Genomic DNA, 24001 nt, shown 5'->3' with positions numbered 1-24001 from the left:
CTGTCATCACTTGGAATTTAGATCTATGGCTGGATTAATCATCAAGAACGTAATAGCATATATAGGCACTTACTGTAAGGGAGGAGGTAGATTTTCTTCCTGTCAAGTAATATAAATCCCCATGACGCCAACTCAGCCATGGCAACATTATGTTTAGGCAAGAAGCCAAGAGTTATACTGCATATTAATCAACAGATAAATTCTAAAATTTGAAGCATTGATCAACACGGGTTGTACCTGTCCTCAGTTAATTATCAATCGTTTGGGGATTATCACATCACAGGGTTCACAACCGTTCGGTAAACTAAGGACTTGTTCCACATTTAAAAGATAAAATAAGTGTTCTATATTAATGAAGGAACAAAAAAGGAGATTGCAAAATATAATAAAATTATTATAAAGTTGACATATCTCACTATTTTACACTGAAAATGTAATTATACTACTTTAGATGGCCTTGCCAATGCTTTACTGCTCCACTGCACTCTGGGCTGCAGTTCTAATCAGGCCTGTAAAAACACTTTAGCTGGACTGTATAAATGCCATTATTTTACTGTTAAAATGCTGTACAGTGCTCACGTGGTGCTAACATTTATCATTTTGAAAAGATAAGACACTCAAATAAATTAAACCAACAGTACTGACAATACAGTGAATAATGGTTACAGACTGGCGTGGGTGGAACTATTAATCATCAACGGTCTTCTTCTTGTAGTGGCATAAAGATGGGGGGCACATTTCTGAGTTACACCGGAAGTGGCTCTCGGATGTAATTTGACGGAGAACCCGCTCCTCTTCCGCCCTCTTTTCCCTCAGCCACCGGGCGAAAATGGTGAGATGCAATGCCGTTGCACAGAAATCTGCAAACATCTTGTTCAATATGCCGTTTATCTTACACACTACGATGGTTGTTCGTTGTCGGATAAACACTAGTATCGTTCGGTATAAGTATTGTGTTAGATGAAGGTTAATTTTGACAAGAAAACTATGTTCCCGTTCATCATGTATTTGCTACTGTTAGCATTACATTTAGTGTTCACATTCGGGTTAACTCACCTGCGAGACAACCGGTTATCGTTAATCTCACCCAGCAGGATTACGGTTGAGCATGTAGTTGATCGAGCATGGGTTATTCGCGTTATTTTTTTCCAAATGTTAAGTTGCCTGAGAAGTGGCTAATTAGCTTATCTGTAACGGTTAGCATTATTTGCTAGTTTGTTCGTGTGATGTCTTAAGGTGATCGTGCACATTGGCTGTAATCATGTTAATCCCGATAATATATTCCTATATTTATAACTAATTGGTTAGATGCTGTGATTGTCATCTTAAAACGTATATATTATATTAAATCACGCCATGACGGTATGAATGGACATTAAGGAAGAGCTGATCAGGAAAGACATGCATGAAAAGAATATCCATTCTACTGTTCTCACGCTAACATCACACTCGCCACTTCACTATTAAATCTGGATAAGTAGCCTGCATTATGGTTTATATGTGAACATAATTTATTGAAGTAGCCAACATAATGACCGTCTAAACATCAGAATTAAGTAGTAGTGTCATTTGAAAAAAAAAAACAGTGTCCCTCGCGTCACTGCTGCCTGTCAAGTCTTGTCACTGATGACTTTAAACACAAATGTCTGAACAAATGATTTACTATGATTCATTTTTTCTAAACTGAGACAAGACTATCCAAAAGTTGAAAATATTTTCTGTTTTTTGGGAATTGTTCTTAAGCTGTGGTGTCTTAATCTTTCAGACCAAGGGGACATCATCTTTCGGTAAGCGCCGGAACAAGACGCACACCTTGTGTCGTCGTTGCGGTTCCAAGGCCTATCATCTGCAGAAGTCCAGCTGTGGCAAGTGTGGCTACCCCCAGAAGCGCAAGAGAAAGTGTAAGTCACTCAGCATGTTTTGAATTAACACCTGTTTGTTGGTCAAGGGTAGGCAGTTGTGCTAGAAGGTTTTCAATTTGTTTTTGCTGAATGTCAAATAACTTGAAATCATGTCCTTATGTACTTCACTGTTTGTAGTGTCACAAGTTACAGTTCAGTCAATCATGCAACAAGACATTTCTTATTTTGATATAATTGGACAAAACATTTCACGATATTGTCCAGCTCTAGCCTCTGTGTGTGGTCAGACTGCAGTGATGAATAATGATGTTTATTCACAGACAACTGGAGCGCCAAGGCAAAGAGGAGGAACACCACTGGAACTGGCCGTCTGAGGCACCTGAAGGTCGTCTATCGCAGATTCAGGTATGATCTTGCATGGAAATGTAAACTGCTGTTACTGGACTCTCCACTGACGTGTGAAAAACAAGCATCTGCAGTAAATGGTCTATTGTAGCGTGGCCTGTCCACACTGGATGCTCCTTGACTCCACTTTAATTATTTTGTAATGTTCGTTGGATGAACAGGCAGGTCAGGGTGATTGTTTCATTTTAACTAATCCATCATGAGTTTGGCTTTTAGGAATATAGACCTGCAATTGGAATCTGTTGTGCTGCATTTCAGTTTCTAGACTTTTCTGGGCTAAAGATAAAATGAGAGATGTCAGAAATTGTTGGAATGGTTTTCAAGTAAAGTTTGAGGATTTTGTTGCCAATCTGTCTGCATTCCTGTTAAAACAGGCATAACAGTCAATACTGCTTACCAATGATGGCGAAAAAAAATGTCTGAACAAATGAATACAAATGATATCAATATTTTCTCTGAGGTAAGCTTCCTGACACAAGATTGGTGGCATTGAACCACACACTGGAGTACCTGGATTATTCTCTACTCAGTTTAATTTATTAGTCTAGTGGTGGTTATTGGAGCCCAAATGCTGAAGTGCCAGGGCTAATATGGCGCCTGGCAAGAAGTGCAAGGAACCTATTTTTCTTCAGATTATTTTTTATTCTGTGGCTTTGTGGTAATTTTTTAGGGGTTGACATGCATATAAACCCTGGAAACCCTCACATTTTATGTTTATCTATGGGACAGTTTAATTTAACAAGGCTTTTGTGACACTCCTTTTGAAGTAGCAAAACTGTCTGGTGAACCCACTTCCCCACACATATGCTCTCAAAAATATAATTTCACTGTTTTACATCCAAGTTTGCTCCTAACGATTTGCTGTCTGTCAAGCCAGTGTATAAATGCCAAAGATTAGATTTGTGTTGCTGTAATGCATCAGACTTTGTTAAAATGGTGACTTGACACTAAAGACCCACACAGCAACTGAAGTTGTGTTTTGAGAGTTCCCTTTTCCAGCTGGAAGTCACTCCATCAAAGTTTATATACCTTAATTATACTTGTTGGCAACATAATGTGGTTTTTGCCTTATTGTCTTTAGGCCTTTGTTAAAAGAGAATGTGTGTGTGTATATAACCTTCAAAACTGCCTCACTGTGTTAGTTAAACATGCACTCAGTAATGCCACAGCAACACCAAGTTCAGTTTGGGCAGTTGTTTAAACATGTTCAGCGATGGCTGTAATTATTGGAATAAGAGTTTTTTCCTCTACCTGTGCCAGTTCCCAACAACCTAATATTGGTGGTGGTGACTGAGTCACTGTTCTTAACCTGATGTGACACACCAGTCTCTTGTAAAAATATATACATGTAAGAAAATTGAAGTGACTTAAGAGATAATAGATATATCCCTTAGATAATATCTCATTCCAAATGCCAACTCTAACTTGCCTGTATAAACAAAACAACTGAAGTGCAGTCGATGCCAGGATACCACAGACCTGCTGTTTATCCATCTGTCCAAACATGGAGGAACACATTTCAGTAATTATCAGACCTGAGCTGCTGCAGTGACCTTAGCTGTTCAACACCAAATCTAGTAATCAAGGGTTTTAACTACAAATACTGTAACTTTGATTTTAATTCAAAGTGAGTGAGAACTAATTATATCTACGTCAATCTAATATTTTTTTCTAATTTTTCCCAGGAATGGTTTCCGGGAAGGCACCACCCCCAAACCCAGACGTGCTGCAGTGGCCGCCTCCAGCTCATCCTAAAAGACACATTTTTGGTTAAATAAATGTGATGTTCAACAACAGCATTTGTCTTTTCTCTTTATCTTTTTGTCTTACTTTATTTGATGATGGTTGTCGAATACAGAGGTCGTGATTGGTGTCATCAACAGATTGTGGAAATCTATATGACCGTATGAAATTACAATATGAAATAAAGGTTGCTTTAAGAAACACAAGCCTTTGTGCTGATACTGGTTTCTCTAGTCTATCACCTGAAGTCCAAACTGAAAGGCAAACTATAGTTGCCAATAAGTAAACTTGTGCTTTTCTCTTTTCACGTCTACTTTTTTGGTAATAACTGGTAAAATGGTTTCTTACATCTATACTGTCCAGAAGTCGTCATATTTGGAAAACCACTCCCTATTGAAGCAGGAGATAAGTTAGTCATGGACTGTGTGGGTCAATGGCATCACCACTCACCTCACGTGTAGAAGCTAAGTCACAAATTCTGATGTGAACATTCTCAATTACTATATGATACACATCTGATCTAGGACCATGTACTAAAATAACAAATTCTATTTGAAAATTAGAAATGATTGGATTGGATTGGATTTTTGTTTTCACACAACGGTGAAAAACAGTCTGGAAAAAATAATGAGTCACTAATGGAGGGGACTCAGATCTGAGTCATCTAAATCCTAGTGATGTGAACTAAGCATCTTCAGTGCCATTAACTGTCAGAATTAAACTAAGCAAGTTCAAGAGCAATTCTTAAGTGACGTCAGAAATGTTTATGCACGTTCACTAAATGTTACATTCTAACCACCTGTGACCACATAACAGCAGTGTGTCATTTCACATGCAGATACTCTTACAGGGCTTCAGGTGACATGTTAACTCTTGATTTTCAAGCAGCGCCTCTGGAATTCAAGTGCAGCAAAAAGACATCAATCACTATCTGCAGCTCAAATGGTAAAAGCGGCAGTTTCCAAACATGTTAAACAACAAGATGAGTCCAAATATTTATCAAGGGAACAAACAATGCTGAGAAGTTTGGTTTACAAATGAGTCAAAGGTTTAAATTTTTATGGCTGCAGCTGGAAAACCTTTGGAGGAGGACGCCACTGTGAGGAAAACCAGCAGTGAAGGGTGGTGGAAATGTTTGGCTGTGGGAAACTGTTGAACATCACACTCTGTAGATTTACTTCACTTCAAAAATGAAGCTGGAACTGGGCGAAAAGAGATTTTTCCTGCACCAGTTTACACTGAGCAGATAATTATGTCCTCCTTCAATCTGAAGTGCTAAGAGTATTACATTTCTCTTGACATGGTTTAATCAGTTTGAACATCTGCAGCCTCACACAACGCGGGAGGAGTATGAGTTTCTGTCACAGATAAGCAGTTTCCCAACATTCCTCCTGGTCATGCCGCAGGGTTTCTCTCTCTCTTTCTCTGCCAAGATGCTCTCGGTGTCTGTGAAAGATGTGAATGTGAAACTGCACACTGTTCTGAGCCAGTTCAACAGCTTTGCTGTTTATTTTCTGTATACTGTTGATGTGGATAAACCACTATAAATCAAATGTGTCTTTTCTAAATAGAATTTTTATTATTATACATATATTTTTAGTCTCCAGCACTGGCTGTCTTAAAAGGAAAATAATAATAAAATCAAGAATGTCCTACACTATACACACTATATATATGTTGGATCTGAATATCAATATCTAACCTAAGGCATTGTACTTTCTTTCTCTCTCTTTTTTTTTACACATGTGATCAATAAAAAGTGTTTTTTTCCCATCTGTTAGTATGAAATCACTGGAAATGACAAGTACAGTACAAATAGCCGAGTAGATTCACTTATAAACTGCATTTACAGTAAATCCTTTTCACTCTTGGCATCACATTGCTAAATTTAAAATGCTTTGAAAACACTTTGATGGCTCTTACACTTGTAATAGAGACTCATCCCTATGCTGCACCTCTGTGTTTGTGCAGTGTGAGTTTGGTGGACAGACAGAAAACCTGAGAGAAATGTGTGACTTAAGCCTCCTTGTTTGAATCCCATATGATTCTGACTGATTCATTACAGATCAGCTTTCATGCTTCACATTCATTTCCTCCAATGTTTTGCATCTGAGTTTCCCGGTGAATGCTGTCACTCATTAAATTGTCACGCATGAACACAGTTTGTTCAGAAGAAGACAAGTTACATTTCCATCCATTATGTATATGTTGTCCCACACTGTTGCCATGCAGCAAAAGAGAGCCAGGTTCGTGACCAGGTCCCAACGAGGGCTTCCATGTTCTCCTCGTCTGGGTTTTCTTCATGTCCAAAACATGCAGAGGTTAAGTGGACACTCTGGCTACCTCTCCAGGGTTTGACCCCGCCTCTTGTCCTATGTCAGCTGGCTCCAGTGGGGCCTAACAACCCCCATGTGAAGGATATGACAATGAACGAATGTATGTATTCACTACATAACATACATGGGCGTTGATTTCATCCATTACGTCCACACTGTAGTGACAGACTTCCTCCACTCTGGCCATGTGACCTGCTCTACCAGTGCTGTGTGTTTCTGCCCAAGTAAACATGAGACTGGCCAAAGAAACTAACAGAAAAGCCTGCAATGGTTTTTACCATCTGGATAGGATCATGTGTTAGAATTAAACAGTGATGAAGGGGATGCAGAGACGTACTGAATAGCAATGTTGTTCTGGACTAGGCATGGGATGATACCACTTTTTTGTGTCCGATACTGATACCGATATTTGTGCGACACCATTTATGAACTATGAAGCTGTTAACAACACATTTGTGCTGAGTCATTTCTAAGACACAATTCTCCATATGTGTACAAAATAGTGTTCTCCCAAATAGAAGAAATAAACAGCCCAAACATGACTCAGCTTTTGCTGATTTGTATTCCCTTTTTACAGTCTACAGTCTGTGCATAGTGAAGCATGTGATATATTGTGATAGATAGGAGTTTTGTATTGTATATGTAAATTTATATATCTGTCTGATATATGATCCAGTGATTTTGAGCAATATCAGAATGGTTTCCGATACTGACTGATAATACCCATGATTCCATCCCTACTCTGGGATCTCTCAATAAATATTAGACATCCTGCAACTGCTCTGTTAATGTTAAGTATTTGGTGTGTTAATGTTCCCAATGTAAAGCTTAGAGGACAAACTGGAACAATAAAATGTGTCTTCTTCCTTCTCTAAGATCTAAGTCTCCTGTTGTTTTCAGGCTCTATTTTAACATAAAGCCTGAAGAAATCCAACAGAGAATTCAGCCTGTGTGCGCCAGCAGGAGGAGACAAAGAGCCAAAGCTTGTCTGAAGTCACCACTCCACAGTTTTCCTTCAAGTGCAGAATGCAGGTGAAGGAAGGCGCAGTGCGAAGGAGCAGGAGCACTGAACAGGCAGGAGTTTCACTGGTGGCGTGCTGGTTCCTCTGACACTGTCCAGCTGTGAACGCCTGGATCTCCTCCCTACATCTGTGGACCAACCTGAATCCCCTGCATAGGCTGGATTATTGCACTTTCCTCCATTTGTTTTGAGTTGGGAATGAAATTCTTCTGGCTGCTGTAATGAGATGTAAGTATGAGAGTCTGCTGCTGCATTGTGCTAAATCTGTTCAACCCCTTAACACTTTCACTCACTGGAATCTTTTCTTCTTTTTTTTTACTGAAGCCTCTGTCACAGGATCAGTGTGTGCTCTTCTCCTCCTCCTCCTGCTGGTGTGGGAGCCTGCATGCTTGGGTGATGAGGTTACCTCCAGCACAGGTACTGTAGGTAAGAGGTCAGTGCACCTGGACCTTCTATTGTGCCTGCATTATGTTCTACCTCATTCTGAAGTCTGGTCATTGTTGTGCCTTCGCAGCTGCGAGGAAACCCCATGTTTAGTTTGAATCTGTGTACTTGCACACCGTAACGTTCAGTATCCCTAGTTAGTTTATCCAGATCTTTCTTCAGAATATACAAGATTAAGTTGCCACCATGGTACTACACATTCCTGTCACTAGAAACAGGCTGTGGCAGGTTCTGCTGCTGGTACAATAACATGACTTCCTGAGCAAGAGTGCGAACTCAAAAAAAAAGGATGAAAGTTACGCCTAATTACTCTCTAAACAGACTGCAATGATGGGATTATGTAGTATTATATCATCAAGCGAAAGACAAAAATTGCAGCATTTGATATTTTTCAGATAAGACTTTAAATATTCTGCGCACATTTACAGTGGAGAACAGACTTTTCCTGCTTAACTTGTGTAGCCAGACCTCCAAAACCCCCCAATACCCCCTTAGCCATATAGTGTTCCTCCCGACAGTCAGACTAAAACCTCACACATACTCGTAAACAAAGAGTTTCATCACCTCTTTTGTTCATCCGGTTTCTCCTTCTATGTATATCAGGTCATCTGATTTCTCAATGTTACATTGTTCTAGCCGAGGCTCGTCCTCGGAGGATTTGTGTTCCAGGTTTTTGGGCGAACTGAATCCATCGACAGAGAGGAGACAGTGATTCACCTTATGTCATCTGTTGTACAATGGGAGTATCTGGGGTTTGATTCCACCTCCCATGTGAAACGTTTGCACTTAATCTGACCTGATGGCATCATGTCAAGTCATGTTTATTCATATAGCAACAATATAACAACAACAGGAGTTGGAGTGAAGCACTTTACAAAAAAGGGTTAGACAAAGATCAGAGAGTAGTATTTTAGTGTGTTACTGTCAGAAAAGACTTAGAGAGCAATGTTTACTTTGGTTAAAAATGAGCATAGCTTTCTCTGTCACAGAGCTTTTCAACAGCAGAACTTTCCTTTAACCTGTATTGTTTATCGTTCCCCACGAGTTCACATAGCATGCATATCCGTACCACTCCGATCCATTCAATAATATTATGAACTTTGACTTATCTGTGCATAAATCTAAAGATGAAGGAATGTGTGATAGCAACAGTCTTATCTGCTGCTTTCAGAACAGTTTACAGATGGCTTGAAACAGGGCTGGGATTGTTTTACCTGTTTTCAATTCAAATAAACATTCCTCAAGACGTTTTAAAGGACCACTGTGTAGGATTTATAAGCATCTATTGGACAGAGCAGGGTGAAAATGGCAAAATATGTTACTATGATAAAAACTACTCAAACCAGTAAAGTTTGATAATTTCTGCGATGAAATTTCCGATAATATATGACTGATCTTTGCTCCCAAATTGAGCTTAAATGTGGGTTTTTTAATCTGAGGCAAGAACATTTTGCAATTTTACAATTGCAATAATGTGTTGTGTTTGCACCATGCATAAATACTATATTCATAATTTGCAATATTTATATTGAAGAAAATGATATCACAATATTTACTGTTAAACCTAATCCAGAGCTGAAATTGCTGGTTGCAACCAGGTTCACATGTTTTGCTTCACACACCTTTTCCAAATATGAAAAACATCTGAGGCATTAAGGTGAAAAAAAAGGACAAACACAGGAAAATCCCCTCCCTCTACAGTGTTTGATTTGTCCGTCCTAGGTTACATAGAGGAAGTCCTGCTGGGTGTAAAGTTAAGGCCTCGTTTAAGGCAGTAAAAACACAAATGTTCATTTTCCCCCTTAAAATCCTACACATATGATGACCTTTGATATACATGAATGTAGTTATTAATCCTTAGACCACAGAGCATTTAGGCTGCTTTCCCCATTACTATGTTAAAATGTACAGTATATACAGAGGCTATAAGAATGTGCAATATAGAGTGCCTTATATATCCTTTTTTCAGCACAATCTATAGGTAATCTGAGCAAAAGTCTGCCTTTAATTGTTGGATATGTCGTGATAATTGCTGATATCAACTGATTTGAAAATGTTCATCATGATAACCTTCTCCCTATTGTAACGATCATGTTTGATCTGTTTGTCTTTTGATTCTTACAATTTCTCCCTGTTTTCCACAGTGAACCCATGCTGTTACTTGCCCTGTCAGCACTGGAGCGTGTGCGTACAGTATGGCCAGGACAAGTATGAGTGTGACTGCACTCGGACTGGTTACTACGGAGAAAACTGCACCATCCGTGAGTCCACTTATCCTCATGAGTCTAACTTTTGAGGAATTTGAAATATCCTGTTATTCCTCCAGGTGCCCGGGTGATGAAAAACTTTCATTTGGTTGTAGTGCAAACAGGAAATAGCGTAGCATAGCCAGGCTCACAGGGTTAAAGCTGCTTGTCAGGACACAAATATTTGGAGAAACTGTGAAGAGGAGACCAGCTGGATCGGACCTGCTTGTGTCGAGGCAATTAAAAAAAAAAATTATGACGCTTCACTTCTCCTCAACAAGGCAGCCTCACACAGAAGTTAATCAGATGTGATTTGGCTGCCAGTTATGCAGTTACGTCATATTCACTGGGCGTATAGTAATAATAATAACAACAAACGATTTGATTGTAGACTAGAGGGAAGGAAGAGAGGAAAATGGATTGGGTGGTGATGGATTAAATTGTTTTTGTTTGTACCACATTGATCTTTTTGCATAAATTAATGCAACTTGCAACTGAGTGTGCTTTACATAAAGACATTACATTTTGGAAACATTAAAATGTACAATTTGATCAAAACCCAATTAACATAAATAACCCAGAGTAATAAACAGAAAACAAAACGTTGGAGCATAAAATATGATCCAGTTCCACTTGTGTGCAGCGTAACAACTTTAATGCTGCTTCACCATATTTGGTTTGAACTCTGGGCTCAATATAAATAAATGATTATTTCAATGCAGCAGAATGCAGCCTCTGATTTTCTGAGTTATTAAACGAATACAAATTGCTACAGAATCAACTCCTGAAGTGGCCCCCCCCCCGTTTTATTACCTTCAGTCAATCAGTGAAAAATACAAAGTGTAAGTGATTTCCAGTAACAAAACTCTTTTTCATCCCATGTGTCCTTTCACCACAGCGGAGATTTGGACTCGAGTGCGTCAGTTCTTGAAGCCCAATCCAGATGTAGCGCATTATATTCTGACCCATTTCACCTGGCTGTGGGACATCATCAATAACACTTTCCTACGTGATGTTCTCATGCGGTTGGTGCTTATAGGTCAGCCATTTACATTTTAGACATTCATTCAGGATTGTAAAGAGATTCAATTTATGTGGTAACCTGTTTGTTTTTTTTGTTTTGTTCTTTCTATGACAGTCAGGTCCAACTTAATACCCAGTCCTCCAACCTTCAACTCTAAGTACAGCTACCTCAGCTGGGAATCCTACTACAACCTGAGCTACTACACTCGGCTCCTGCCTCCAGTACCCGACGACTGCCCAACACCTCTGGGAGTTAAAGGTTAGCTGCTCGGTTATATTAAATTAAGTCAGTCAATATCTCTGTATCATGATGGAATGACTTTACTCTGCTGCACCACACAGCATACAGACACGCTGGTGAAAATATTGTGAACAAAGTGACAAATGGTCGTGACATCTCCAAGAAGAATCTTGCTCCAGTTTCTGAATTCTTGAGATACATGATTTGACGAGTGCCACGTTGAGGTTTCACACACTGGAAGTGCAGAGGTGTTACCTGTAACCAGGATACCAGCTGTCAATCACATTGGTATCCACTCATATTTACAGTTCTTTTTTTCTTTTTTTTCTGTCGATGGGAACATCATTTACGAACTAGGAAACAAAATCATACGCTATTGAAAGAAAAACAGCATATAAGAAATTTATAATATAAGTTTAATTTTACTGAAGAAGTACTGAGCAGAGGTCATTTCACTTCTACATTTGATATTACTGACTCACTACGGTGGCCCTGTTGTGCCAAATATTACAACATTTAAAAAACACAACAACATTACAGAAAAGCTACAACATTAAGAAAGTGCAAAAACTAGCAAAACACAACACAGTAGCACATGTTTTTCTGCTTTCCTAATGTTTTGTTTTCTTGATGTTGTAGTGTTTGGCACTCCCGGGCCACCGTAGTGAAAGGCAGTATCAGTAATATCAAATGCAGAAGTGAAATGTCCTCTGCCCATTATTTCTTCAGTAAAATGAAACCTCTCGCCACAGTGACATCCATGCAGACAATTGACCTTGACCTGGGTTAAGAAGTGGAGGGTGACGTGTTTTCACAGACACACGCTGTCAGTATTATGACTAGAGGTGTGGTGTATCTATGCCATGTGCTATCTGTGACACTCTGGTGTTTCCTTTAAGGCAAGGCTGGGCTACCTGACCCTGAGCTGCTGGTTGAGAAGCTGCTGAAGAGAAGGACGTTCCGACCCGACCCCCAGGGCACCAACCTCATGTTCGCATTCTTCGCCCAGCACTTCACCCACCAATTCTTTAAGACCTACAATCGCATGGGCCTGGGCTTCACTAAGGCACTAGCACATGGGGTTAGTAAAAGTCTTTTCTTCTTTATATAACAGTAACAGTTTTCTACAAAGTGCTTTCTAAGGACAAGTAAACCAGATAAGAAAAAAATAGCATAAATAAAACCATAACTTAATACTGTTAATTAGATAAAGACATAAAATAGTTTACCTGACTAAGGGGAGGCATGAAATGTATAGACATTCTCAGAGGGCTGAGAATGGATCCCTGAGGAACACCATAATAAACTAATCTGCACAGGAACACAAATCTGTTTATGCTGATGAAACGGTCAAAGGCATATTAGCAAAGGTTAAATGAGAACATTGATGCCACCCTGGTGTTTGTGTTTTTTCTCCAGAGCAAATCTAATTAAAGTGGCTGCTGGTGGAACTGTTATATTTAGCATACGGACGTGAAAGTGACCTAAATCTATCATTGTATTCTTGGCAGACATATAAAGTACGTGATGGAAGCAAAACGAATGCACTTTCTCATGCCAACGTGATGATTTTGAAAAATGTTTGTAGTTGCTGGGCTATTGCATTTGTAATTGTTCAAGAACAGAACATTAAAAAGTAGCTTGGGAAGGTTGTGAAAGGGCTGTTGAAAATCAATCAGATGAAATGAGTGAGAGGATTAGGATTGCTTTTATAACATTGCATTCTTAAATGTCGTTGGCTTGGTTTTCTTTGTATTTATGCCTTTATGTGAAATTTGAATGAATGAAATATAAGTACATTATTGAAGTAGTTTCATCTCATTCTCTGATTTGATTTGTCCCTTTTGACACGTACAGGTGGATGCAGGACACGTGTATGGTGACAACCTGGAACGTCAACTCAAGCTCAGGCTTCACAAAGATGGAAAACTCAAATATCAGGTGATTTACACAGCATAGACTTTTTTCAACATGTTGATCCAGGAACAAAAAATACCTCCCTCACTTGTAATGGTATTATCATTAGTTTTAGTTTCCATTAAAAGAGCATTGTAAATTTTTAAATCCAATAAAACAGCAACAAGGAGCAACATGTGCCAAATATACTGCATGACATGTTTCAGAGATATGATATCAGATAAGAAAGTGTTACGAAAGATAAGTTTTGCAGAGAGTTCTGCGTAATTACTAACAACTGCCACCCCTTCTCTTCCTTCAGTTAATCGATGGTGAAGTCTACCCTCCTACTGTGAACGATGCACCTGTAAGGATGAGCTACCCACCCGGGGTCCCACCGGAGCATCAGATGGCTATTGGTCAGGAAGTGTATGGACTTCTCCCTGGTCTGGGGATGTACGCCACGCTGTGGCTGAGAGAACATAATCGAGTCTGCGACATCCTGAAAGCAGAGCATCCCACCTGGGATGATGAGCAGCTCTTCCAGACTGCACGCTTCATCATCATTGGTGAGTTGGGCACTCTTTTAAATGATGAGTTAGACTTTTTTTTTGGAAGCAGCTGTTTTAGACTGAAACACTGTATAGTTGATACGAATATGCAAATGGTGCCAAGCTGATGCAGGAGCAGGTTTATTTATTCTGGCCTTCTATTTGTATTGTTAATTGTTGTGCTCTACAGAATGATGAATAACTTTTAAGGTTCACTGCTTTCATCTTCATTTAAAATTTAAAAATGTGTTGTTTTTGCAAAAGTGAAAATTGCTTTCTCTGCATGTTTCTCTCAGGTGAGACAATAAAAATTGTGATAGAGGAGTACGTGCAGCATCTCAGTGGATACCGGCTGCAGCTGAAGTTTGATCCCACCCTGCTGTTTAACACTAACTTCCAGTACGGGAACCGGATCGCTCTGGAGTTCAGCCAGCTCTACCACTGGCACCCACTGATGCCTGACAGCTTCTTTATAAACGGAGATGAACTGTTGTACCCACAGTTCCTCTTCAACTCATCTGTCCTCACCCACTACGGCGTGGAAAAGATGGTGGATGCTTTCTCTCGGCAAGTCGCTGGCCAGGTAATAAACCACTGACAGTAACTTGTAACTTTACATAATTCTCAGCTAATAAACTCAGCTTTAACTCATAGAACCTGCTGTATTTTTATTAATTAGACTTCCTATTTCAGTGGATTTGTATCACTTGTATATTTATCTGAGATTGGTGGTAATTGCTCCTCCCTTGGGGTTTAGGTTTTCTTTCTGCCTCATACAAAAATGTATAAGATGCTGGAAACAATATCCTGTAAAGATTGCACATGAAAGGACAATACAACTGGCATTTTAATTTGTTTTTACACATATTTAAAACATTTAACACATAAATGAACAATGTACAGTTTTTTATCATTCATTCTCAAACCTTTTTTCCCACAGGTCGGCGGGGGCCATAACATCAATGCTGTGGTGACTAGAGTGGCTGTGGGAGCCATAAAGGAGTCCCGCCAGCTCCGCATGCAGCCGTTCAATGAGTACAGAAAGCGTTTCAACCTCACACCGTACACTTCCTTCAGACAATTCACTGGTAAGAAAAGCTTTTCTGTGAGCAGTCTCTACAAGTCCACGAGAGCAGCTGATAAATAGTGTTGGAATTAGTGGCCTCAGCTGAATTGCTGGTCATGTTTTTAAGAGTATTGCTATCGAAATATTTTCTATTGATATATATATGTGCAACAGCGCCATGGCTATTTTACACAATATAAAAAACAATGATATGAAGTTTCAGAATAATCCATAACCAATCAAATGGGGAAAAGCAGCATTTATTCTGATATATAAAAACACTGCCATAGTTCCCTTAGGTGTTGTGCAGTAAAACAAAAAGGTCAACCTGGCTGACTAATGTACAACAGCGTATAAATGAATACTTGGTAAGCTGCGTTGTAAGTGTTTGGATTAATGGTGCAATATTCATGATTACCTTTTTTGCAGATGACGAGGAGATAGCCAGTGTGCTTGAAGAACTCTATGAAGATATTGACAGTCTTGAGTTTTATCCTGGCTTGTTACTGGAGAAAACGCGACCTAACGCCATATTTGGAGAGAGCATGGTGGAGATGGGTGCCCCCTTCTCTCTGAAAGGTCTTCTGGGAAACCCGATATGTTCTCCAGAATACTGGAAGCCCAGCACCTTTGGAGGCAAAGTTGGTTTTGACATTGTGAACTCTGCCACACTTAAGAAGCTGGTCTGTCAGAACACCAGGACATGTCCTTATGTGGCATTTAGAATACCAAGAGAGGAGCAATCACAGAGTGGGAAAAGTGATAGTGAAATTAGGACTGAGGAGCTATGACCCTCTCCAGACACCAGAAGGTTTACAGTTTAATAGCAAATATGTAAATTAAAGAGGCTGCTGCCACACGTGTTCACAGTGTCCACTGATAAATCCATGTACTGCCTGTGGGTTTGTTTTATAATGTTTTTTTTTTGCAATTCAATCTAAAGATTAGAATAAAACTGTGGTGACAAAGTTGGGTGTTGTCCATTTGCTTTAATTGTAAGAGGTAAAGTATTTTGTTGTGAGGACAGTGTTTCTTTTGGCTTGACACCAAATACTAATGGCAACAGAGGAGAGGCTCGCTCAACAGCATGGATGAAAAACACACAAAACGGAACCGTTTCCTCATAGCTTAGAGGTACTCAAAATTAAGACCACGTACACACAGCTCAGAGTACCATTAATGTATGTTTAGGCTTAGAAGTAACACCACTATCGCCAACGTTAAAATACAATGGTGTAAATAGGTCGAGCAAAGTCAGCTACAGACTTTTCACAGGAGGCGGATTTATTTCCAATAAGATTATTTGCTCTTTCATCACTCCACAGTTTGAGAACCATGTGCTTAGAATTTAGGTTTAGATCAACCAGCCAGCAAAAACAAATCCAGTACTATCTGTCTTCCCTCGAGATTTGTTTTACCCAAAATCATGAAGGAATTAATTAATCCACATAATTTATATTAGTCCCTGAGTAAATTATTACTTCCAATAATTGCATTTATATTTGTAGAAGTACAGTTCATATGATAACAATGTAATAATAAGAAAATAAAACAAGGATACAAGTATTATGTATTTCATCATAACATCGCCATCTAGTTTTGAATTTTGGAACTGCAACTTAACACTTCCACCATCTTCTAATCCATGAGCTTCATGAGAGTCAGATCCACTTTAGTGGCGCAGGTTCCCAGGTCACAATTAAAGGGACAATGGAAATCGAATGATCATCATATATAACATAATAAAATTGTACAGTTTTACGTGTTCAGACTGCTGTTACATTTTATACACATACATTATTATATTATGTTATGTTATGTTATGTTATGTTATGTTATGTTATACAAACATTTGTCATTTCTGTACACACAATCTGTCACTAAAAACATGTCACTTCCTGCTGCGTAACCGGGATAGACATTTTCATGTTGCCTTCACGCGGCCTCAGTGACGTTCTTTTTGCATTTAAGCAAAGAAAAAAAAAATCAAAAGTCAAGTGCACGCTTACAGTATATGTATAATTTGCGAAAACAGCAAACATTTTAATCACTTATCAGCTCATAGCTACGTGGCGTCCAGGAACATAAACATTGCCTCCATCACATGATGTGCGTAATCTCCTCTCTCCCTGCACTGATGCCTCATATTACGATATTTGCGTGGACATTGAAGGCAGCACAGTCCAGAATAGTGGTTTGCGGCAGCTAAAGCTAAAGCGCTATCAGATCCAGATTAACCAGGCGGAACAGTGGGATTCAGTTACGTTTCAGTTGCGGTGTTTGACCATTAAATCGAGGTAGGTTAAAATAAAAACCTGACATTTGTGCCACTTCTGTTGCTTATTGTTGGTGTATTGTGTAGACACAACGTTGTGAATCCGTTTACTGTTAGCTTATGTTTAACGTAAGATAGCTCATCAGGCTAAAGCTAATTTAGCTCACTTCCACAAACACAGGAGTCAGCTGGTTCTTTCTGTGTCCTACTTAACAAGCAGGCTAACATTATGGTCTCTGTCTCCTTTCTTGTGGAATGTATGTACATGAATAAATAACAGTGATATTTTACCAATGATTACTAGCTGACTTAGCTATTCATACCGGTTAGAAGGCCTTCACTCCTCGATAGTATTTTATTTTCCTTCTTAAATCAAAATTTCATTTGACATTTTTTGACATGGTAACCAGCGGGTTATATTTCCTAAATCAATGCACATTGCATGCTAAATTAAATGGGACGGCGATGCATTAAAAATGTTAAAAAACATGTATTTACAAAACCCTGGATTGCAGATAACACTGGAATTAGTTTAGCCTTTTCTGCTCATCAAGATGGTCAAAATATCACAATTCTGTGGATAATTTAAAATAGTCTTTAAAAAGACTTGTAGTTGTTTTTGTAACCAACCTCTAGGTCCTATGTATCCTGGCAGCCAAATTAGACAAAAGAGTTGAACTCACAACTGTGACATCATATTGTTTTCAGTAACGCTGTCAAAGTGAGAAGGATTTTGAGATGGCATCTGTCTCCTTTTGTCTCCATCTGTGCAAACGGGCTGGATTACACGCAGCTCAGAGTACCATTAATGTATGAATAGGCTTAAGAATTACTAAATGACATACTTATGTGAAGTATAAGTGTCCTATTTTGAAAATATGCTCTTTCGGTCAGACCTGTAGCAGCTTGAATATCTGTGAGGTGGATTATCGTGCTGCATTGAAGCGATTAACAGTGACATTAGTGTGTTAAAAGGGCAGATGTTATATTTGTGAGACAGAGACATTGTTAAGGTTGTTGTTTTGAGGCAAGTGGAGGTTGTGTCTTGCTGCTGGCTGCAACTACTGTGGTGCTGTAACTATTGATTGTTTGAGTTATTAATGATTAAAGTAGAAATGTCCATCTTATCTTTCTAGTACCCAAATCTCTTGTTGGTGTGCTAGGTGCACGTCCTTGTATTCAAGTAGTTAATATTTTGTTGGTGTTTTATGTTGGCAATGTTGTTTTCAACATGTTGATGATCAGAAATAAACATAAAGTTGCCACCTAAAATAAAAACATTCAGCTTAGCTGCATCTGGAAGTTGTTCTGGGTGGATATGGGTCTTAAATGCGTTAGTAACTTTTTCAGACGGGTGAGCTGTTGTCATGACGACTCTGGACGACAAGATTCTGGGAGAGAAGCTGCAGTATTACTACAGCAGCAGTGAGGATGAAGGCAGCGACGATGAGGATGGGGATGGGGATAACAAGACCATCCGGGACACCAGTGTCGCTGAGCCAGAGATCGACTACAGTGCTGATGGAAGTGCTGTGAACACAGGTAGCTTTCACAACTCCTCGCCCCATAAGTGAAGTGATTTTTTTCCATTAGTGACAACTGACCAGTTTACATTTACTAAACAGTGTTGGGCAACATTGTAATAGACCTCATATTTATTTAGACCATAGGTTGTATTTACTGTGATGCTGGATGTTTCTTTTCAGGACCAAAGGGTGTGATCAATGACTGGAGAAAATATAAGCAGCTGGAGGTGGAGCAGAAACAAGAGCAGAAGAGGGAGATGGAGCGACTGATCAAGAAGCTGTCAATGACCTGTCGCTCTGACCTGGACTTGGAAAAGGACAAAGAGAAACAAAAAGAGCTACAGGAGAAAATTAAAGGCAAAGTAGGTTTGCGACAAAATACACACACAAAAAAAAAGTTAAAATCAAATTAGAGATGCATTTTTATTATTAAAGGAAAGTTTTGCCATTGTGGTAAACAAAACTTGGTACCTTGAAAAAGTCTCTACTTATTTTCCAACAATAGTAGGGCACATCTTACACCTCTTCCATGAATAAATAATATGTGGCAATTTGGTACTATTGTTCCAAGCCTGGTTGGCTATTTTGTCCTTTACAAATTTAGCTTTAGATCAATATATACTGTATAAGATAGTAGTTTTAGTCTTCTTCTTGACAGAAAATTCTTGACAGAATGTTGAACTATTTCTGGAACTCTACAGATGACAATGCAGGAGTACAACATGCTTCAGGAAGAGGAGGACGACGAAGACTTCCTCCGGCATTACCGCATGCAGCGCATTGAAGAGATGCGGCGCCAGCTCTGCCGCGGTAAGCGCTTTGAGCAGGTCTACGAGCTCAGCAGTGGCGAGGAATTCCTGGAGGCTTTAGACAAGGAGGATAAAAGCACACTGGTCATGATCCACATCTACGAGCCAGATGTCCCGGGCTGTGAGTCCATGAGTGGTTGCCTGCTGTGTCTGGCTCAGGAATACCCGCTGGTCAAATTCTGCAGTGTACGCAGCTCGGCCATCAGCACCAGTTCTCTGTTCAGAGACAGCGCTCTTCCTGCGCTGCTTGTTTACAAAGGAGGAGACCTGATCGGCAACTTTGTGCGGCTGACTGATCAGCTGGGGGAAGATTTCTTTGCTGTGGATCTGGAGGCCCTGCTGCAGGAGTATGGTCTGCTACCTGACAAGTCCCCGGTCGCCCCTAAGACGGTTCGGAATGGAGCTATCATACAGAACAATGTGAGCGATGATGACTCCGACCTTGATATAGACTAGAGCAATGATATCTAACACATTGTATGCTTAAGAAATGTGTACTGCCACAATCTGCATGGACAATATACCATTCATAAACATTTATGTGGACCATATGTAGTGATAAAGGACTGAGCCAGGATTGTAATTTTTACTTCGCACACAGCAGCGTACAAGGCAACACACAAGGAGAACCAAAATGTAAATGCACACAAAAACAGACGACATCATACCATGGTAAACATAAATCATATTTAGAGTAAAAATTTCTTATTTTTTTCCCCCAGCAACCTATTGTTGAGCACACACTGAGAATTTATGTGTAGGTAAATGTTTTGTTTGATTTGTGACTGTCAGCTATTTATTTGTTGTGTTAAAGGACCAGTGAGTGTATAAGTTTTAGTAGCATCCAGTCATGAAATTGAATACATATTGCAAAATTATTTTCTTTAACAGAACAGGTTCAGTTCAGTGGATGTTTTGCCTCAGATTTACAAAATGTTTGTTGTTTTCTGTCCATAAAGAAATTTAAAACTACATTGAACTGGTTTCTTCAACTTTGACATTGGAGCAAAACTCAGTTTTTACCTGGGCTGACATTTATCCCAATGATTATTGATATAGATGTGATTTTAAACATTTTTATAATCATATTTTTCATCCACATTGCCACATTTCCTTTTCAAACATGAAGGAGAACTGTTTGTTGTTAGTTCCAGGTGACTTTGCACAAACATTTACATCATTACAAATGCATTCCATACTTGTACACACTGGTCCTTTTAAAACACATTTTCCCTATTTTTGTTTCATGTACATCCTCTTTGTATCATGTGTCACTATAGAATAGAAAAAATATTCAGCCCTCACTAACTTATAGTTACATTTATAACTTTTATATGTGCTGTACCATTTAAAATAGCAAGAAGAATAAACAGTAAATTATTTGGACTCTGTGGTTGTTTTATTTATTAATCCCAAGTACAAACATGTTCTCTCAGCACAAACAAAAAAAGTTGATCACTTGTTGCTGTTAGTCACGTTTACCTGAGGTAACTTTTCAGCAAATGGTTTTAAAACAATGAACAGCTCGTGTCACTATTGCATTTATAGATAATTTAAAATGAGTAATGGTATTTAACCTCTTTATTATTTACCCAGCGTAAGGACGCATTTTGACTCTGGTGTTATGATGTAATAATCTATATCCTTAGAATAGATTGTGGGAAAAGCCAACTCATCCAGTCCTCGGCTCAATAATCATTGAACAGGACGAGTTAGGGTTCAGACTTAATCTGTGTAACATTATAACTTCGCCCTTTAAAGGAGACTGACTCTTAAGATGTGAGGATCCAAACTGGGCTGGGTTGCGATCATTTCGTCAATCATCTCCCATTCATGTGTATTTTTTGCAATTTTGTTTGCAATTTTTGTCGCCATGGTTGCTCGTAATGCTTAGAAAAGTAATAGGCCACCATTCTCGATCAAACCACACGTCTTGATATGGAATGTGTGGGGCTTTCTCAAAACTGATTATAACATTTTTGTCAAATTTTGGACGACATACAAAACTATGACATTTTTGTCAAATTTTGGAAGACATAATAAACTATGAAATTTTTTGTCCAAAATTAGACAAAAAAGTGATACTTTAGTATGTCACCCAAAAATGTGAGAAAAAAGTCATAAGTTAGTATGCCATCCAAATTTTGGTATGTCGTCCAAATTTTGACAAAAAAGTTATAGGTTAGTACGTCTTCCAAAATTTGACAAAAAAGTCATAATTTAGTATGACGTTCAAAAGTTGACAAAAAAAGTCATAGGTTAGTATGTCGTCTAAAGTTGACAAAAAAAGTCATAGGTTACTACGTCATCCAAAATTTGACAAAAAAGTCATCGGTCAGTAAGTCATCCAAAATTTGACAAAAAAGTCATAGGTTTGTATGTCTTTCAAAATTGACAAAAAAAGTCATACTTTAGTATGTCGTTCAAAATTTGACAAAAAAGTCATAGTATAGTATGTCTTCTAAATTTGACAAAAAAGTCATAGTATAGTATGTCGTCAAAAATTTGACAAAAAGGTCATATTAAGTATGTCAAAAGTTGACAAAAAAGTCATACTTTGGTATGTCGTCCGAAATTTGACAAAAAAGTCATAGGTTAGTATGTCGTCCAAACTGTAAAAAAAAAGTCATACTTTAGTATGTTGCCCAAAATGTGAGAAAAAAGTCGTAAGTTAGTATGCCATCCAAAATTTGACAAAAAAGACATACTTAAGTATGTCGTCCAAAATTTGACAAAAAATTAATACTTTAGTATGTCGTCCAAAGGTTGCCAAAAAAGTCATATTTTAGTATGTCTTCCAAAATTTGACAAAAAAGTCATACTTTAGTATGACGTTCAAAAGATGACAAAAAAGTCATATGTCGTCCAAAATTTAACAAAAAAGTCATAGGTTAGTATTTTGTCCAAAATTTGACAAAAAAGTCATAGGTTAGTATGTCGTCCAAAATGAGACAAAAAAGTCACAGGTTAGTATGTCGTCCAAAATATGACCACAAAGTCATACTTAAGTATGTCGTCCAAAATGTGCCAAAAATGGCATAGTTTAGTATGTCGTGTAAAATTTGACAAAAAAGTCATACTTTAGTATGTCGTCTAAAATTTGACAAAAAAGTCATACTTTAGTATGTCGTCTAAAATTTGACAAAAAAGTCATACTTTAGTATGTCTTCCAAAATTTGACAAAAAAGTCATACTTTAGTAAGACGTTCAAAAGTTCACAAAAAAGTCATACTTTGGTATGTCGTCTAAAATTTGACAAAAAGGTCATACTTTAGTATCAATTCAACAGAGATGGACAGATCCATCTCTTTATGACATATTAAAACTATAGGGGCCACACTGTTCGTGTAGTGGTTCATCACCCGGTCGGAACAAGGGCCTTTCTGCATGGAGTTTGCATGTTCTCCCCGTGTGTGTGTGTGTGGGTTTTCTCCAGGTTTTCCAGTTTAGTCGCACAGTCCAAAAACATGCAGAGGATAATTGGGACACTCTAAATTGCCTGTGGATGTGAGTGGATGGTTGTTTTGTCTCTATGTGGCCCTGTCCAGGGTGTAGCCCTCATTTCCCCGTGGTGTGATGTGGAGGATTAAGCGCTAACCAATGAGCAAATGAAGTAAAACTATGAAGTATGAAGTATAAATGAAGTATAAAAGTATATGAACTATTTTCTGTTTGAGGAAATAACCAAACCCTTCTAATTAAAAGAAAATACACAGCTGATATGCGGCTATCTGGAGAGGGAAATAAAAAGCATGAAATAAAATGGTAATATATACTCACATCCTGCTGTGTCAGAATAAAATGAGTCTTAGATTGGTGAAAAACTAGCACCTGAGTAAAATACATTTTGTACTCTAGGCAAAGGAACTCGCTTTACAGAAGCCTCCCTCTAGCTAGAGTTTAATGCGTCACTGAAGAAGAACATCATCTTTCTGGTCTCAGAATGCCATCGTAGTCACCTGATGCTAAATATGCAGGGCACTTAAGGAGAAGGAAGACTTCTCCTGCTCTGTCAAACAACAAACCTCTTTTCATTCTCTAATCATCGCATTTTCTTCTTTCCATTACATTTAAAATGGGACCATGGAAAGGTTGATTGGGGGGAGATGTCCTTTTGTCGCACTGCAAACACAAAACCTAACAAATTCACAACAAAGTCCTTAAAGCTTCTTAAATGTGTGGAGTTGCTTGTTTGTGTCAGATATGTAAATTCAAATGTAGTCATCTGCGATGCGAAAAATAAGCAATTGGAAGGTGTTATAAGGCCATTTAATCTTAAATGATGTTCCGTAGTTGAAAATGATCATTGTAGTGGAGAGGGTGCACTGTACAGATACACTATACAGCAGCTGCTGCTCAAATGTTCTGTAATTCTTGTTCACAGTGTCCACATGTACCCACACCACTGTCCCTCCCTCAGATCCATCATACCTGGAGCCGCCTGATGTTCGTCAGCAGCTTAGTCACTACCAGCTGGCCTCCCGCAGTCAAATGTCCTCTATCTCAACACCGGTGGCTGACAATCGTCCAGACGGCATCCTCACGTGCGAGTTCTGT

The 24001-nt window shown here is 38.7% G+C and overlaps 2 protein-coding genes and 2 non-coding genes across 4 annotated transcripts; all 4 read left to right on the top strand.

The window, feature by feature from the left end:
* Positions 1-749: 749 nt before the first annotated feature.
* Positions 750-4063, top strand: rpl37 (ribosomal protein L37). The gene is made up of 4 exons (XM_044013046.1): positions 750-832; positions 1766-1901; positions 2183-2267; positions 3953-4063. Exons 1-4 carry the CDS (start codon positions 830-832, stop codon positions 4020-4022), a joined length of 294 nt encoding a protein of 97 aa, XP_043868981.1. The 5' UTR covers positions 750-829; the 3' UTR covers positions 4023-4063.
* LOC122758759 lies at positions 1615-1695 on the top strand. Its single transcript, XR_006358186.1, has one exon. It is a non-coding gene; the product is annotated as a small nucleolar RNA SNORD72 (small nucleolar RNA).
* On the top strand, positions 2658-2734 carry LOC122758758. Its single transcript, XR_006358185.1, has one exon. It is a non-coding gene; the product is annotated as a small nucleolar RNA SNORD72 (small nucleolar RNA).
* Positions 4064-7373: 3310 nt separating the features above from the next.
* LOC122758638 (prostaglandin G/H synthase 1-like) lies at positions 7374-20830 on the top strand. Its single transcript, XM_044012905.1, has 15 exons — positions 7374-7595; positions 7692-7793; positions 9956-10072; positions 10956-11096; positions 11196-11339; positions 12221-12402; positions 13179-13262; positions 13540-13786; positions 14065-14351; positions 14709-14856; positions 15264-15618; positions 18273-18292; positions 18469-18651; positions 18816-18997; positions 19337-20830. The coding sequence occupies exons 1-15, from the start codon at positions 7589-7591 to the stop codon at positions 19898-19900; spliced, it is 2763 nt and encodes a 920-aa protein (XP_043868840.1). The 5' UTR covers positions 7374-7588; the 3' UTR covers positions 19901-20830.
* The last annotated feature ends 3171 nt before the right edge of the window (positions 20831-24001 follow it).

Source organism: Solea senegalensis, linkage group LG21 (assembly GCF_019176455.1).
Source record: "Solea senegalensis isolate Sse05_10M linkage group LG21, IFAPA_SoseM_1, whole genome shotgun sequence".
NCBI lineage: Eukaryota > Metazoa > Chordata > Actinopteri > Pleuronectiformes > Soleidae > Solea > Solea senegalensis.
The sequence above is the reverse complement of the archived record's forward strand: the minus strand, read 5'-3'. Positions and strand labels throughout refer to the sequence as shown.

What these genes read in the sequence shown, in the direction of transcription:
- LOC122758638 (XM_044012905.1), top strand. An exon ending in CTAAGGCACTAGCACATGGG is followed by an intron (nt 12,403 to 13,178) that starts GTTAGTAAAAGT and finishes TGACACGTACAG; the next exon opens with GTGGATGCAGGACACGTGTA. An exon ending in GTGCACGTCCTTGTATTCAA is followed by an intron (nt 18,293 to 18,468) that starts GTAGTTAATATT and finishes CAGACGGGTGAG; the next exon opens with CTGTTGTCATGACGACTCTG.
- rpl37 (XM_044013046.1), top strand. An exon ending in CCAGAAGCGCAAGAGAAAGT is followed by an intron (nt 1,902 to 2,182) that starts GTAAGTCACTCA and finishes GTTTATTCACAG; the next exon opens with ACAACTGGAGCGCCAAGGCA. An exon ending in GTCGTCTATCGCAGATTCAG is followed by an intron (nt 2,268 to 3,952) that starts GTATGATCTTGC and finishes AATTTTTCCCAG; the next exon opens with GAATGGTTTCCGGGAAGGCA.